At 42.3% G+C, this 14,537-nt stretch overlaps 1 protein-coding gene across 1 annotated transcript in view; it reads right to left on the reverse strand.

Annotated features, from left to right (window-relative positions):
• Positions 1–6,463: 6,463 nt before the first annotated feature.
• CFI (complement factor I) overlaps positions 6,464–14,537 on the reverse strand; it is a 46,975-nt gene continuing 38,901 nt past the window's right edge. Inside the window, exons 14-16 of the mRNA XM_019741902.3 lie at positions 11,858–12,135; positions 8,225–8,329; positions 6,464–6,796 (exon numbers count right to left, since the gene is read on the reverse strand). Coding sequence (XP_019597461.2) covers positions 6,579–6,796; positions 8,225–8,329; positions 11,858–12,135 — 601 coding nt within the window. The 3' untranslated portion in view covers positions 6,464–6,578. The remainder of the gene's footprint in view (positions 6,797–8,224; positions 8,330–11,857; positions 12,136–14,537) is intronic.

The raw sequence follows: 14,537 nt of genomic DNA on the forward strand, positions 1-14,537 counted from the left end.
AGTTTGGTGTTTGTGTTTGTTACAAGCTTCATGAGTTTATAATAAATGTGCAGTGCAGAGTTCTTGAGAATTATATACCTCTTAAGAATTATATCTCAATTATATTGAGAGCTTACTCTGTGCCATGCACTTCACATTCACGATCTCTTACGTACAGAATGCAGCCTACAGGGATGCAGCCTTTGGGCCAGTTAGAAAAAGGCACCCCTCCCAGCAGATGGATATAACTTAACTCGGGGCCCCAGCTGTAGTCCCTACTCAGACCTTCCGTTGGGTGCCTTTGGACTGTGATCAACTGGCACCATAGTGGAGGAAGAGGAAAAATGTGCCCTGGCGGTACTATCCTCTTTTTTCCGTGGAGTGGAGGTGCAGAGAAGTCACATGACAGTATCGAGTGAAACCAAGACCTCTCTCTGCCTTCACAAGATGCCAAGGATTTTCTTCTTAATTTTGGACAGCACCTTTCAACACATTCGGAAAAGGGAACATAGAATTCTCCTTTTTAGCTTTCTGGAGCATTGGTTTTTCTTGTCTCTGACAATGTGGATTTTGGAGATTACTTCTGAGGTCCTACCTAGCTGCACTACCTGAACCCATGAACCAGACTTGGTTCTTTCCAGTCCTCAGAGAAACTGTCTGATAGGGAATGAGAGACAGAATGTAGTAAGGTTACCTGGTTCCAGCCTTCAGTTACAAAAGGCCTCTCCTTTTTTTTTCTCTCTATACATTTGCTCCTTGGTGATCTCATCTAATTTCTTATACCTTAATGACAGCCTCTGCTCTGAGCACTCAGACTTAGTCTTCTCTGTTTCATCTCTGCTTAGGGATTAAATTCTCAAACTCCAGTTCCTCGGGTTGATAGACCTGTTCTCTTTTTCTCTCAAGCAAATCTTTTTATCCACTGTGTTCCCCAGGGGAAACCATCATCTCTCTAGAAAACAAGATTCAAAGTTTTATTTTCACATTTTCTTCATGTTCAACCATTGGATATTTGTTGTTCTGCTGCAGAAATCCCAAGATTTGCTTTTTGCTCTTAATTCCTGCTGTCAGATACCAGAGTTTGGCATTGACCACAGAACCAGCTACATGATTTTCAGGGCTCAGTACAAAATAAAAATGCAGGGCCCTTTGTTCAAAAACTATGAAGAATGTCACGATGATGACAGAAGATCAAGTGTGGAAGCTTTCTGGGTTCAGTTAGGGAGCAATGGAAGTGTGAAAAGTGATCACATCCTAAATATAACTTAACAGTAGAGCCAACAGGATTTACTGATGGACTAAATATGGCGTGGGAGGGAAAGAGAGGAATTAAAGACGACAATTGAGTTTTTGGCTGAAGCAATGAGAAGGATAGAGAATTCTCAGTAACTAAAATGAGGATTCCAGAAGGATCAGATTACAAGGAAAATTTAGGAAATTAATTTCAGACATGTTTGAGAAGATTATTCCGAATTTTTAGTTCAGAGGTGGGATAAGGGCTAGAAATAAATTTGGAAGTTGTCAGCATAGAAATGGCTTTTAAACACACAGGCCTAGATGCTGTCCCTAAAAAGAGTATAAAGAGATCTAAATCATAGGAGGCGGGGGGACAAAGAATCGGTCCCCCCGAAGGAGACTAAGAAGGAGCAGCCAGAACAGCAGGAGAGTGTATGGAAGACAGACAGAGCTATCTGTTCGGCTCACGTGGAGGACTGGCTATTGATCACTGGATTTAGTAACGTGGAGGTTATTGGTGAACTTCACAAGGAAAGTTTCAGTGGCGTACTGGGGACAAAACACAGTTGTAGTCAAAGGAAGAAACAAAGGAAGAGGAATTGGGAAAAGCAATTACAGTCAATATTATCAAAACGAAATTACAAAGATCTAAAATAGCCTGTATTTGTGCTGATTTTTGTCTGAATGATAAGAGTGACTTAGAATGGGATCTTCTGGGTGGCTGAAAGTAGGCTCTGTTTTCTTTATAGCGCTTCCCAGTACAACTGTAAGCACAATCAGTCAAATATTCCTTCTAGAAACCCCTAATGATCACTGTATGTGGACATCGTGGAACATGATTGTATGAATGAGGTAAGAATGCAAATTTTATTGGCTTTAATGTAACATATTAATTCAGAATGCTTGGAAGCTAGAATATTATGCAATCCTTTGTGTTATTTGAAATGACACAAAATCAACAAAATACAAATTATCAAGGGCAGTTTCTATGTTTTAGTCTTTTCCAACATCTCATTAAATGGTCTCAGCAGTGTTATTGTGATGAAAATAAATGCCATGTGCTGAAGCAGTTCCAACCATAACAATCCATCTTTGGCCGGTGCTAAGGCTGGAAGGTTAGTTTCTAAAAGGGGCTCAAATTAAGGGGATATAAGTGCTAAGTTCCAGCTGTCAGTAGCGTGAATAGCTTTCAAGCTGAGGTTGAAGTGAAGAACAAGAGATGGCTGCACTAGGTCCCTGAACACAGTGTGTTTTCATGATATGTTGAAGGTAATGGCTCCCGGCTTGGGGAGGTTGGTACCATCAGGCACATTTGATCAGCGTCTCAGTCCCTTTGCTCTTCTATAATAAAATGCCATAGACCGGGTGGCTTATAAACAACAGAAGTTTATTTCTCACAGTTCTGGAGGCTGGAAGTTCAAGGTCAGAGTGCCAGCATGGTTGGCTTCTGGGGAGGGCCCTCTTCCAGGTTGCAGACTACTAACTTCTTGCTTTGTCCTCACATGGTGTAAAAGGTGTGGGAGCTCTGGGATCTCTTTTATAAAGACACTAATCACGTTCATGAGGGATTCACCCTCATGACCTAACCACTTTCCAGAGACCCCACTTCTAATACCATCACATCGGGCATTAGGATTTCAACACGAGTTTGGGAGCGACACATTCAGACCATAGCAATCGGAGAGAGATTTTCAGGTGATCTTTGTGGGTAGAATGTAAGATTACTTCTCACATAGAGAGGAAGCACTAGAGAACATGGAAGGAACCACTTAGATGAGATTGCAGGGTTTTAGACCATCAGGATAAATTCAGCTGTGTGTTTTTCCTAGATAGGGTTTCTGACTACCAAACCGCTGGTTGATTTTCAGCTTCATATTTCCTACTTCATTCTTCATCTTCCCTGGGTTCCCATAGAGAGCACAGCTTCAAAATACCCCTGACTAAATGTACTTCTATTCCTCAATTCCCTTTATTTCTGCAGTGGCAACACCAATCACATCATTATCCAAGAGAAAAGCTGGGAATTATCCTAGACTCATCTCTCTCCCTAGTGCCCTGTCATCTCTTCTGTCCCCAGTGCCATCTATTTCCCTCCTTAGTATATCTAGAATCAATGCCATCCTCTTTAAAAAGTACCCTGCTTTAGTTTCTACCTTTATCATTTTTCATTTGGATTTCTCCAATAGTCTCTTGACTGTCTTCCCTACCTCATCTTACCCTCCTCCCATCCATCTTCCTCAATGCCTCCAGCATGAACTTTCCAGAGTCCTTCAGTGGTGCCAACTCTTTGGCATGCAGCCTTCCCTGACCTGGGTTTTCTCCCTGTCCAGCTACACCCTGAGCTCCAGTCTCCTTGAGCTGCTCTCGGTCCCCTTGTGTGGTTGGCTCCTCAAGTCACAGGGCCTTTGCATTGGCATCTGCCGAGGAAGTTCTTCCATAATTCAGATTAAGCTCACCTGAAGTTCTTTAACACTCCAGGCTGATTTATGAGTCTCCTGTGAGTTCTCCTCACCATAGTACCTGGCAAAACGCAGCTGTGTAATTTCTTTTCCTGTCTCCCTCATAAGATGGTGAGCTCTGAGGCCAGGGTTAAGTAAGACATAGCAGAGTGCCACATCTAGTGAGCTCTGTTCGTTGACCACGTTCAGGGAAGACCGTGCTAACTCACAGAAGCAGCAATGGTAGAGGGCCAAGCAGTAGTGTCCAGTGTCCGGCCTCTGCAGCACAAGCTGAACATGACGCCTGAGACAAGAGCTAGTGGCAGTGAGAGTCACTGCGGTCTTATTCCCACATGCATAGCCTCCAACTCTCTGGCTTTCCTGGAGATACTGTGAACTGCATAATATCTTTGCATAAATCTACTTTTTAAAAAGTTAAACCAATGAGATTGGCTTCTGTTGTCTGCAACTAGGAGCCCTCACAGAGCCCTCTAAACTGGAAGAGCCCTGGAGCCAGGCCATCCCACTCCTGCTGTTCCCACACTCTGCCACGCAGAATCACGACGGAGCAGCTGGCTCTTCACCTCAGGTCTTCATCCTGGTCCACTCTGCGGCCACGCCTCCAGTCCCAGGCCACTGTGCAGACTGGCTTTGTCCTTTGAGAGACCACGATACCACTCCTTTCTAGATCAGCCAAGGAAGGGTACCCCATATGCTGGGTTTCCCAGCTTGTACCCCTTAGTACTTTTCTCTTTTTGTCTCATGCACAGATATCTTCTAAAGTGCCACATGCTCCAGGTTTGCTGGGTCAGGACAAGGTTTGAAAACATGCCACAGATTCTTTGATACCCCTCCCATCAAGAGATGAATTACATTTCCTCCCCTTGAACCTGGTCAGGTCTTTGTCACGGAGGGCTAAGTGACTTTCCAGGCTAGGTTTAGAAAGGCTGTGCAGGTTCTGCACCTTCTTCGGGGACATTTGTCAGGTACTATGTAAGAAGTCTCGCAACTCCAGTCAGCATGTGGAGAGCCCGTGTGGAGAGACCACGTGGGGAGAGATGTGTGAGAAGCCCCAGCTCCCAGCCCAGGCAGCAGACACGTGGGTGGAGAAGCCTTTACCATGACTCTTGCTTCAGCCCTGACTGACAGCAAGTGCGTGAGGAGAGGAAAGAACTGCCCAGCTGAGTCCAGTCAGTCCCCAGATGCATGAGCAAAATCCTAAACCATTGTTATTTAAATGGCCATTTTAGGGCTCTTATACAGCCGTAGATAACTGAACTCTCTCCTGTATTTGATGACAAAAGGAATTAAACATCTGGGTAGCCTGGGAGGCGAGGAGGAGTTAATGTTTAATGCGCACAGAGTTTCATTTTGGGAAGATGAAAAATTTCTGGAGATGGAGAAGGTTGCACAACACTGTGAATGTACTTAACGTCACTGAACTGTATGTGTCAAAATGGTTAAAATGGTAAAATTTTTATGTATATTTTATCAAAAATTTTAAGAAGAAAAATATTGGGTCAGTAACTGATTTTGGAATATATGTAGAAATAGGCATTTCTATTATCAAAATAATTGTGCTCAAAAAAAATAATAATAATTGTGCTCTATTCAGGGCTGAACCCCAGGAACTGAAGGTTGTGTTTATGTGAAAAGCATACCTCTGCCTTCAGGATGATAGCTGTGCTGTAGAAAATAATAATAAAAGCAGCTAATGTTGATTCACTGAGCATCTTTTGTGAACCAAGTGCTAGGGATGCAGACAGAAGGAACACAGTCTCTCTTCTCACGTGTCTTACAGTATAGTGGGAAGAGGCAGACAAACTGATAAAAACGGAGTATCTTGGGTAACAACAGTGCTATGCTGAGATTAAAGCAGGGTCACGTGATGGAGGCTGGATGCCTGCTGTACACTGAGTTCACAGGGGAGCCCTGAGTGAGTGTTGGTGCCATTTACTGAGGAGGGAGGAACAGATCGAAGGAGCAAAGTTTTGGTGTGGCTGTGTTTCTTTTGAAATGCTATGAGATATCCAAGTGGAGATGTTAAGTGCTCGATGAGATGTATAACTCGGGAGTTCTAGGAAAGGTTATGGCTGGAGATACGGATTTGTGAGTCATTGGACTGTGAGTGGGATTTGAAGAGGAAATCACCAGGGAAGTGCAAAGTAAAAGTGACTGGAAGAAAGAGGCTGGGAGGGAGGCAGCAGGCCAGGAGGAAGAGTGGGATGCCCTGAGGGGTTGGCTGTGTCTGCTACCCTGGGGGCAAGGAAGGTGAGAATGGTTAGGTGACTGTGAGCTTGGATACCTAGAAGTCAATGGTTGTGGTGAAGTGTTTGTGGAGAGATCTAAAGAAAGCGTCAAGGAGAACTTGTGAAACGAGGAGCTAAAGACAAGTTTTTCGAGAACTTTTAATTCTTAAGGAAGCAGAGAAATGGGGCAAGAGCTGTGAGGTCAGTTATTTTCCTATGACAGGTACTATGCCAAATATTTCATTTCAGTATGTAGTTTCATTTTCTCAAAATTCCCAGTTTCCATTTTAAAGGTTGAAAATGAGACCAAAGGAGATAATAAATTGCCCAGGGTCAAGCAATTAGTAAGGTGGTAGATCTGGGGTTTGAATGTAGGCATATGTGACTCCAGTGTCACTCAACGAGACAAGCCTTTAGTGTAGTCAATATATCACTCCTGTATGAAGGAGATAATTCCATCACATTTCTAATAAATAAAATATGTATACTTGACTAAAATATTTGAGAATTATACAGCAAAATTCCAATATGGCATAAACTTTGTAGAGACCTTTAAAAATATCCAATAAAATTTGCTTTATTTTTTTCCTAGAGCAGTGCTAATTATGCAGTATCATTTCAAATAAAATGGAACTCTTGAGAGAAAAAGAGTAGTAAGAAGAGAGAGATCACAATTTTATACATTGTACTGAGAAATAAGAGACCTTCCCACATGATGGCTAATCCAGTCAAAATAATTGGCCACTTTGGCGTAAACGCCTGGGAACTCTGCTTGTCCACAGTTTTCACCCCAACTTACTACACCCCAAACATAAGTCACATTGTTACCATCCTTGCAGACTAAGGGGCCTCCAGAGTCCCCTTTACAGGCATCGATGGAACCGTCATCTGTACCTGAGAAACACACAGTAAAAAGAAAATCACCCATTTACTTACATTTGTCAAGGCCACCCTGCCGCCTTCCTGCCTCTTCCACTAATACGGTGAAGGACTTCCGCTCTGTAACAGGAAATAACACCTGCTCTCCCTTGCAGGCCTCTGCTGGACCCGCAGAGTTATAGCGATGCAGGTTGGGAAATATTTTGTCTTCTAATCATTCTCCAAATTTAGTAAGTGCTCTCCCTGCTTTCTCTACTTTATGCAAGTATGTATATACCATGATGCGATTACATTCTGAAAGTAGCATCAAATGCTGAGTGGGAAAATATGAATACCCAGTCCTTACTGAGCACGTAATATGTATTGGTCACTCATTGCTTTAATCCTCACCACAACACTATCGGGTAAGTATCATCATTATCCCTATTTTAAAGTGAGACAAATAAGCACAGAGAGAGAGGTTATAAGTATTAACCTCTCGTCCAAGGCCATACAGCTCATAAGTGGCCGAGCCTGGATTTCGGCAACCACACCTCAGAGCTTGTCCTGTTAACTGGGATATTGTCTCCTGGTAGATTTTGTGCTGTTCTCCTTTTTTGTCCTCTATTATCCTGAACTCCATTTTAAGTGGGGAGGACACAGGAAATGGTCTATTTACGTTCATCTCACTCTTATGACTTTCCAAGATTTTTAAGTCACTGTATCCAACAAGTTATAGGATGTCAGTAACTCTGCCTTTTTCTGTAATACGCTACTTAGAAGTGGTTTAAATAAAGCATCCTAAATGTACTGCCCTGGCTGGTCACCCGCCTTTGGGCCCCCACCAGAAGTAGGAACTGCTGTCGTTGTATTAGTAGGGGCACTGGCATCGGTGGTATTAAAGCAGACAGACAGGTATCATAAGAAGTTCAATGGGATTTCCGGGGAAGGAGAATTGAATTACAACTGGATGTATTTGAAATGAGATCATTTGGATTTTTATTTATAAGAACTTTGGGTTTTGATCCTGGGTATACCACTTCTTGTCTGTTAAGACTTTGGGCAAATTATATAACTGCTCTGCGGTGCCCTTCTTTATTAAGATCCCCAGTTTTGCAGGTAAGGAAACTTGCTCACGCTCACATGAGTAGTAATTGGATTAAAACGGGAATATAAACCCAGGCGGTCTGGTTCCAGAGTCTGTGCTTTTAGTCACCTGGGTATACTGCGATATATACCACTATACTGCTTAGTATTTTCCCCCTTAGTATTAGAATGAGGGAACTTGATCTAAGGGGAAGGGACTGAAAGAGTTTGATAATGTAGTAGCCAGGAGGCCAAATGAAAAGGTTCAGGGCCCAGAGCTGATTTGGGCCCTATTTGGTGGGGAGGAGGAAACATGTTTGTTAGGGATAGTGCGCGTGTGTGTGTGTGTGTGTGTGTGTGATAGAAATCAGTGCTTACCTGCACATTCCATTTCTTTTTCAAAGTAACGACCTGGGTAAAACCTGGAGCAGTTGCTTCTCAGTTGAACTTCACCCCACCGAAGTGAATAGACTTTTTGGTTATCTAAACAAAGTGAGAAAATAAATAGATATTTAGAAGTCACAAATGAGAAATCTAAATAAATACTTAGTGTCATAGTTTAGTAAAACATTCGGAATACGTAAGAATATATATATTCGTTAATACATGTATAAACTTTTGAGGACAATTCATTAGCATATTTAATCATACATTGCTCATATCCCCAGTTTCTATATTTGTCTTTCTAAAAATACGCAAGGGTCATTCTGAAGTCCTACTTGTTTAACAAAGAACTGGTTACTCTGAGATGAATGAGATAAACTCCTTCCCTTCTCATTGCTGAGTCCAGTGGAGAAGTTGGCTAGGAATCACAGATCAAGATCTTCTTACATAAATAGCTCCTATTTTCTTACAGTCCCTTATTTCCTTGAAAGTGCTTGTTAGAGTGAAAACAACTTTTTAATGCAAGAAGTTAAAATGAAGAAAGAAACAGACAAAGTTATAAGTATGTATCTGTTTTTGTGTGTCTGTGAGGAACTCTCTCCTAAGTGATTTGAAAGTGACTGAAAGAATTTAGGATCTCCTTTCCATTTAAGTCAGACATTTGGGACTTGAACATTTTGGTCCAAGGAAAGAGAAGGGCCAGGTACTGTTACTGATTGACAGTCCAGGGAAGATGAGAAAAACCTAAGAATACAGGTTGAGATGTCTCAGGTATAAGGAGTAAATCTTTGCCCCAGCACCCAGCCTTCTTTTTCCTAGTTTGCAGCAATGTTTATGCTCTAGGGGCCAGGCCTGATTCATTCACTGCTGCACCAGCACCCAGCCTCATGCGAGCACACAGTAGTTGCTTAATAAATATTTATGTAATGAATTAGTCCATGAACCCAGTAATTCAATTATAAATACCTTAGGCCAAATGATTTACCTCCTCAATTAACTTAAAAACTACCCGGGGACAGAGATCTCTGGCTTATCCTGAGAGGGCAGCCCCACAGACCCTAGCACTGCAGTGAGCATAGTATTAAACTGTAGAACCAGTATTCCTCTCTTCAGGGAAGCAGAGGGAGATAAAGATCCACCAAGGTATATGGCAAATCTGGAAAGAGTTTCTTTTTCTCTCCTTCAAGTCCTACTTCAAGTTTGTCTCAAGATGGCTACCCTCCTCAGAATAAGAGCTTTTTTGAAAAAAATTAGTGATTTATTGTTTCCTCAAACTCAGGACAAGCCTATAGACACTGGGAGCTCCTGTATTGTGTGAGAAGTTTTTAATGACTCCTGAGATTGCTCCCTTCCCTGAACTCTTGTTTTACATACTTCTTGAGGCACTTGTCACATTCTGCTGTCTGGTGGTGGCATTCATGACTGATGGCTCCTACAGAAGAGAGGAGTCCCTTGGGAGCTATAAGTCCCTTGAGAGCTGGTTTTTGTCTTTCAACCCGTAGCCTCTGCAGCCCCTGTTTTTTTACTGGGTCCATATTTTGCATCAGTGAAATCCTAGCACTTTAGCATTACTCTCTTATACTCATAATAAATGCATTAAACCATTTTTGATTAGTCAATAAACCAATGGATAAGAACATATCTACCATTTATAGAAAATACATGGAATAGAGAACATGTTAAATTCCACATCAAGGATACAATCAGCCAAATTTAAGGTGTAGAAGTTCTAAAATAAGAATGACCCAGTTTATTTAATAAATACATTTGAATGAAAGGAAGGGGTAACTGTTCTAGATTAAAAGAGATTTAAGGAAAATAACTCCCAAGTGCAATATGTGGACTTTGTTTGGATCCCAATGGAAATAATCTGATTGTAAAATGTTTCGTAAATAATTAAGGAATATTAAACACAGGCTGGATATTAGATGGTATTACCAAATCACTTTCTTTTTGTTGAGTATGAAAGGTGGTGTGTTTTGCTTTGTTATTTTTAAGTCCTTACTGGGAAAGATATTTACTGGACTATTCACGGGTGAAATTACAGGATATCTGCTATTTGATTTAATATATTCCAGGAGAAAAAACCAAGTGTGTGTGGGGAATATGTTGAATAGCTCCTGATTGTCCTTCAAGGCCATTCTCCACCCCTCAGTGCCCCGCTCCCTGCCCTAAGAGCCTGCCCTGGAGGGATTGCCTCAGTAGGAATCCCTTAGCCTTTGGTTTCCAGCTGGTTTCCAACAGGAGACCCCAGCAGAAGGGAGGGAAGGAAGGAGAAAGGATAGCAAAATTGGGCTCAAGGTCATTGCTTCTCTCAAGGCAGCCTGCACTACCTAAGGCTCTTTCTCCTTCTGGTAATTTCTCCTTCCCTTTATACCTTTAGCTCTAGGAGAGATCTCAGTGCTGTTCGTCCTGGGTTTCTGCATGGCTCTTGTGGCCCCCCAAACCCTTACCTACACCTTTGTAATTAACCCCTTTATAAATAAACCTTCCTAATTATGCTATTGAGATAGTGATTGATTCAGGGAGATAAAACAAAAGTGGTAGAATGTTGATAGCAGTGGAAACTGGTTAGTGAATAAGTAGGTTTATTATACTTTATCTCTACTTTTGTGTATACTTGCAAATGTACATAAAAAGGTTTTTTGGGGTTTTTTGAGAAAACACAAATATAAGGACATAATGCCTTCTGGATGAATTAATTACTAGTAAAATTTAGTATTTTGTAAGTCTTGGGTATTCCAACATACCATAAATTCAGGTTAACTTATACATATATTTTATATTTTTCAATATGGCAATTATAAAGAATGTGTTGGAATATGACTCTATAAGACCAATGCAATGAAGTTATTTACAAAGAGAGCTTAAGAGGTCAAAAGGAAGCTAAATTTTAAGGCTAACTCTTTAAGACAAGGAAAAGCATTGGCTAATTTAATTCTAATCCAGCTTCTAATTTAGCAGGTATTTCTAATAATTTGTTCCTAAGTGTTCTACATCTCTTATTCATATGAATGTGCACCTCAAATCTTCTTAGAAGCTCAAAGAACAAATTCTTTATGTTATCTTTGCCTTTATGGGATGTGGGGGTTTGGGGCATGGAGAATGGGGGAGGGGAGAAGAGAGAGCAGAAGGGTTGTGGGATCACCGACTCAGCATATACTGTGACTATCCCTTCGAAAACCTGTTTATCTTCCACCCATATCTCTTCAACAAATTCCCCAATCCCATGCTATATGTCCCCCTGTCACTCTGTTTTTTTCTTGGTAAATGGTTACTGCTCAATGGATGCTTCAGAATTACAGAGTGTAGGTATCTTTTGAAACTCTGGATCATGATCAGCTATATAATTTGCAAAACTCAGTGAAAAATGAAAATGTCAGGTGGGTCCCCTGCAAAAATTATTAAGAATTTCATAGTAGTGACAGTAGAGCAATTAACCAAGCATGGGCCCCTCGGGTGCTAGGCAGCTGCACAGGTCCCACACTCGGAAGCCAGGCTCGCTGATGTTCACGTTCCTGGATCGAATGCTGTGTTCTCTCTGAGCATTAGATTAGCTTCTATGCATCCCTAGTCCCATTCATTTTCAACTCTTGGATTCTGATAAACAAAGTGTAGAACATGTACCTTTTTCTCGACCCCAGCCAGAAATGATGCATTTATCATTAGGTTGGAATAAATGTGGAGACCAGGGGACACAGGCAGGGACGGATTTAGGCAGCACACATTCTTTGAGGTTTGGGCGCTTTTTCATTTCAATCAAAGCTATGTCATTTTGGTAGGTGGCTCCATTGTAGTTTTCGTGGATAATAATTCTATTGACCCTCTGAACTTCTATTTCAGAGTTAAGTTTTACCCAGTCTAGTAATGATGTCCATATTTGGTAACGGTGAACTTTACTGACTCTATAAGAGAAAAAGGAAAAGGGAAATATGTTGAGGAAAAAAACAACTATAAACATGGATTTCTGACACTTCATCTTTAAATTCTTCCTTCTAAAGGACATTTTTCATTTTCCCAGATTTTTTTTTTAACCCTTGCTGTCACGAAGCAGTGCAATTAAGTTTAATTAGGGCAGAGTTAAAGTCAATGGGTAGGACGTCATCAAAATGGCGGCGTGAGGTAAGCCTCTGTAAAGCTCCCCTGGAATTTACAACTAATCGAACAACAATAACTCCACAAAGGACTCCCTGCACAGCAGACAGGCAAGAGGAAGAGGCCCACTACTGAATTCACCTAAAGGTGGGCGAATCGCGCGAGCCGGGGAGGAGGGAAGGGAGAGGTGCGAAGACGGAGCCTCGGGCGCAGGACGACGCAGACCTAGCTCAGTGCTCCGAGCTCGCTGCTTCCTGGAACCACCGCAGCTGCAGGAGAGGGAAGAACTCGGACTGCTAGGGCTCCGCTTATGGCCCACAGGGCTGAGGGGGCAGCATATAACACGGCTGAACCCAACGCTCATGGCAGAGACCTCGGAGAAAAGACTGAGGGAAAAAGGCTGAAAACGGTGGTTTAAGCCCGCACTGCCGAGCAGAGAACGGAGCCTTAGGCACTGAGACTAGCCGCCCCCTCCCTCCCCTCCTAGAGCTCACCCCGCCCCCACCTGCCCGGTGCTAGAAGCGAAACAGTAGCAGTGTCAGATCAAAACAACAGAATATTTGCTGTTCTGAGAACTGTGGACCGCAGACACAGATTCGCAGCCCAATTAATTCCGGCAAAGGGGAGGGAGCTGTGGAAGCAGGACCGGCTGTGGTGGTGGTCGCAGACATTGCTCTGGGCCACCTCTCACAACTCACCCCACCCCTGACCCCACCTATCTGGGCGAATCCCTGCAGGAGTAAACAGAACTGCTGAAACATATGGACTCTGAATCTGGTGCAGGAAGAGCTTTGGAACTTCAAAAGCTCTCCGCATACCCACCGGGACACTGCGCCCTATGACCCAGGCGAACTATTAACAGAGAAGAAGCCCGTCTCCCAGGGAATCCCCCCACTATGTGAGAAGCTGGAATAGTGCAGAGAAAACATAGCACTACCGTGTGAGAGACGAAAAAAAAGGCTGCAGTCGGAGAGAAAATAAAACATTCTACCAACAAATACTGGAAAACAAAAGAAAGACCTCTTCCTATCAACCTGTTGCAGAAGCCACTCCTGTAGATGTCTAGGAAGAGAAATAATAAATCAGTAATTGCCATGAATAACCAAGGCAACAAGACAGCTCAGAAAGAAAGTGAAAAGTCTCCAGAAAAGGAACTTAAAGATGTGGAAATATGTGACTTAAAGTCAATGGGTAAATGAAGAGAGGACTAGGCCATCTATATGCACCATAGCAGGGACATAAAGAATTCGCTACCAACTAGAAATGCCTAGAAGTGGAATGAGTTGGCTGCCTCTGGAGTGAGAGCATGACCATGGAAAGTGCTTAAACAGAGACCAGATGGTATCCAGCCAGCAATAAGGTTGAGGAAATGGGGAGTCACAGCACACGCTCTCATTACTCTGCTGACCCCAGAGGTTCTCAGAGCCAAGACCACAGCAGTCATCCTGACATTTAACACCGACTTCATCCTAACGTCGCACTGTATTTATTTGCTCACAAGCCTTTCTTCCTGTTAGCCGGTGCTGCTTGAAGTCAAAGATGGGGTCTTATTAATCTATGGATAGATGCCTGTGCCTAGGGTTGTACCTGGAACATACTAGCTTTTTAAAATCTGGTTGAAATTGTGAATGAGCTAAATAGTGCCGGTTCTTATGCCTCACTCCATTTCATACCAATTTTCACCTCATGGTTTCCAGCAAGTTGGGCATCTACCATCATTTTCTCAGGTCATCACCTAACAGTTAAACAGTGATGTCCTAGGAGATAATGAGGTATTCAGAATACTTTTATTTAATGCTTAGCGTTCCAAGAATGCTGTGTTTCATATTAATTTTGGTTATTTTTCAGGATCAGAGATCCTGGATATTGTTTAAAGTCAATGCTGTTTATGCATTCAATTTACTAAACAAATACTTAGTGTGCACCTACTATATACCAGGTACTGTGGTAGCCATTGGGATACAGAAATGAACAAAAAAAATCAGAAATAGTTCCTGCCTTTATGGATCGTGGGGTCTAGGGAAAGATGTAGCATTAAATAGATAATCACACTAATGAAGAAATGTATTCTACTGTGATAAGTGAGAGGAATGAATAGCACATGGGCTTTGTCTTAAGGGAGTCAGGGAGATTTCTCTGAGGAACGGAAGACTGAGCTGAGATACGAATAGCGAGTAACATTAACTAGGAAAACGGAGTATGAAGAATCATT

The sequence above is a fragment of the Rhinolophus sinicus genome, chromosome 1, assembly GCF_057876585.1.
Source record: "Rhinolophus sinicus isolate RSI-liver-muscle chromosome 1, RSI-T2T, whole genome shotgun sequence".
NCBI lineage: Eukaryota > Metazoa > Chordata > Mammalia > Chiroptera > Rhinolophidae > Rhinolophus > Rhinolophus sinicus.